Genomic DNA, 634 nt, shown 5'->3' with positions numbered 1-634 from the left:
CGTCGGCGCGACCGAGCTCGCGGGGGCGCCGCGCGGGCGGCGCGCGCCGGGCGCGCGGGCCGGGCGCGACGCGGCGCGCCGCTTGTGGAGCAGCTTCTGGTCGCGGCCGTGCGCCGACAGCGCGAGCTGCGACCCGAACGTCGACTCCTCGTAGGCCGTGAGCACCGCCGGCGGGATCTCGCTCGACCCGTGGACGAAGGCGACGAAGAGCATCGCGTAGCCGCCTGCGGCCGCGCGCGCGGCGCTCGCGGCGCGCGCCGCGCCGCGCCGCGCCGGGCGACGCGCAGATCGCGTAGTAGACGGACTTGACGGACATGTAGCCCCAGCCGTTGATCGACGCGGACATGGACGTGCCGGACCTGGCGCGCGCGCGCGTGGCCCGCGCACGCGGCCCGCGACGCGCGGCGCGGCCGGCGCCGGGGGCGCGCGCGACCCAGACGAGCGCGACGAAGACGACGAAGCCGCCGCCTGCGCGAGCCGCGGGGGCGCGGTCGGCGCGGCCGGCGGCGGGGCCCGGCGCCCGGGACGCCGCGCGCGCGCCGGCCGTGATGCCCCAGAAGACGCCCATGACGACGCAGAGGACCGGGATCTGGCTGCCAAAGACCTTGGGCACGTCGTGGGGCACGTAGGAGAG

General features: G+C 79.3%; 1 protein-coding gene across 1 annotated transcript in view; it reads right to left on the bottom strand.

Moving 5' to 3' along the window:
• AURANDRAFT_63395 (hypothetical protein) overlaps positions 1-634 on the bottom strand; it is a gene marked incomplete at both ends in the record, with an annotated part of 5,873 nt that overhangs the window by 4,500 nt on the left and 739 nt on the right. The window contains one exon of the mRNA XM_009037783.1: positions 71-224. Coding sequence (XP_009036031.1) covers positions 71-224 — 154 coding nt within the window. The remainder of the gene's footprint in view (positions 1-70; positions 225-634) is intronic.

Source organism: Aureococcus anophagefferens (genome assembly GCF_000186865.1).
Source record: "Aureococcus anophagefferens unplaced genomic scaffold AURANscaffold_7, whole genome shotgun sequence".
Lineage (NCBI taxonomy): Eukaryota > Pelagophyceae > Pelagomonadales > Pelagomonadaceae > Aureococcus > Aureococcus anophagefferens.
The sequence above is the reverse complement of the archived record's forward strand: the minus strand, read 5'-3'. Positions and strand labels throughout refer to the sequence as shown.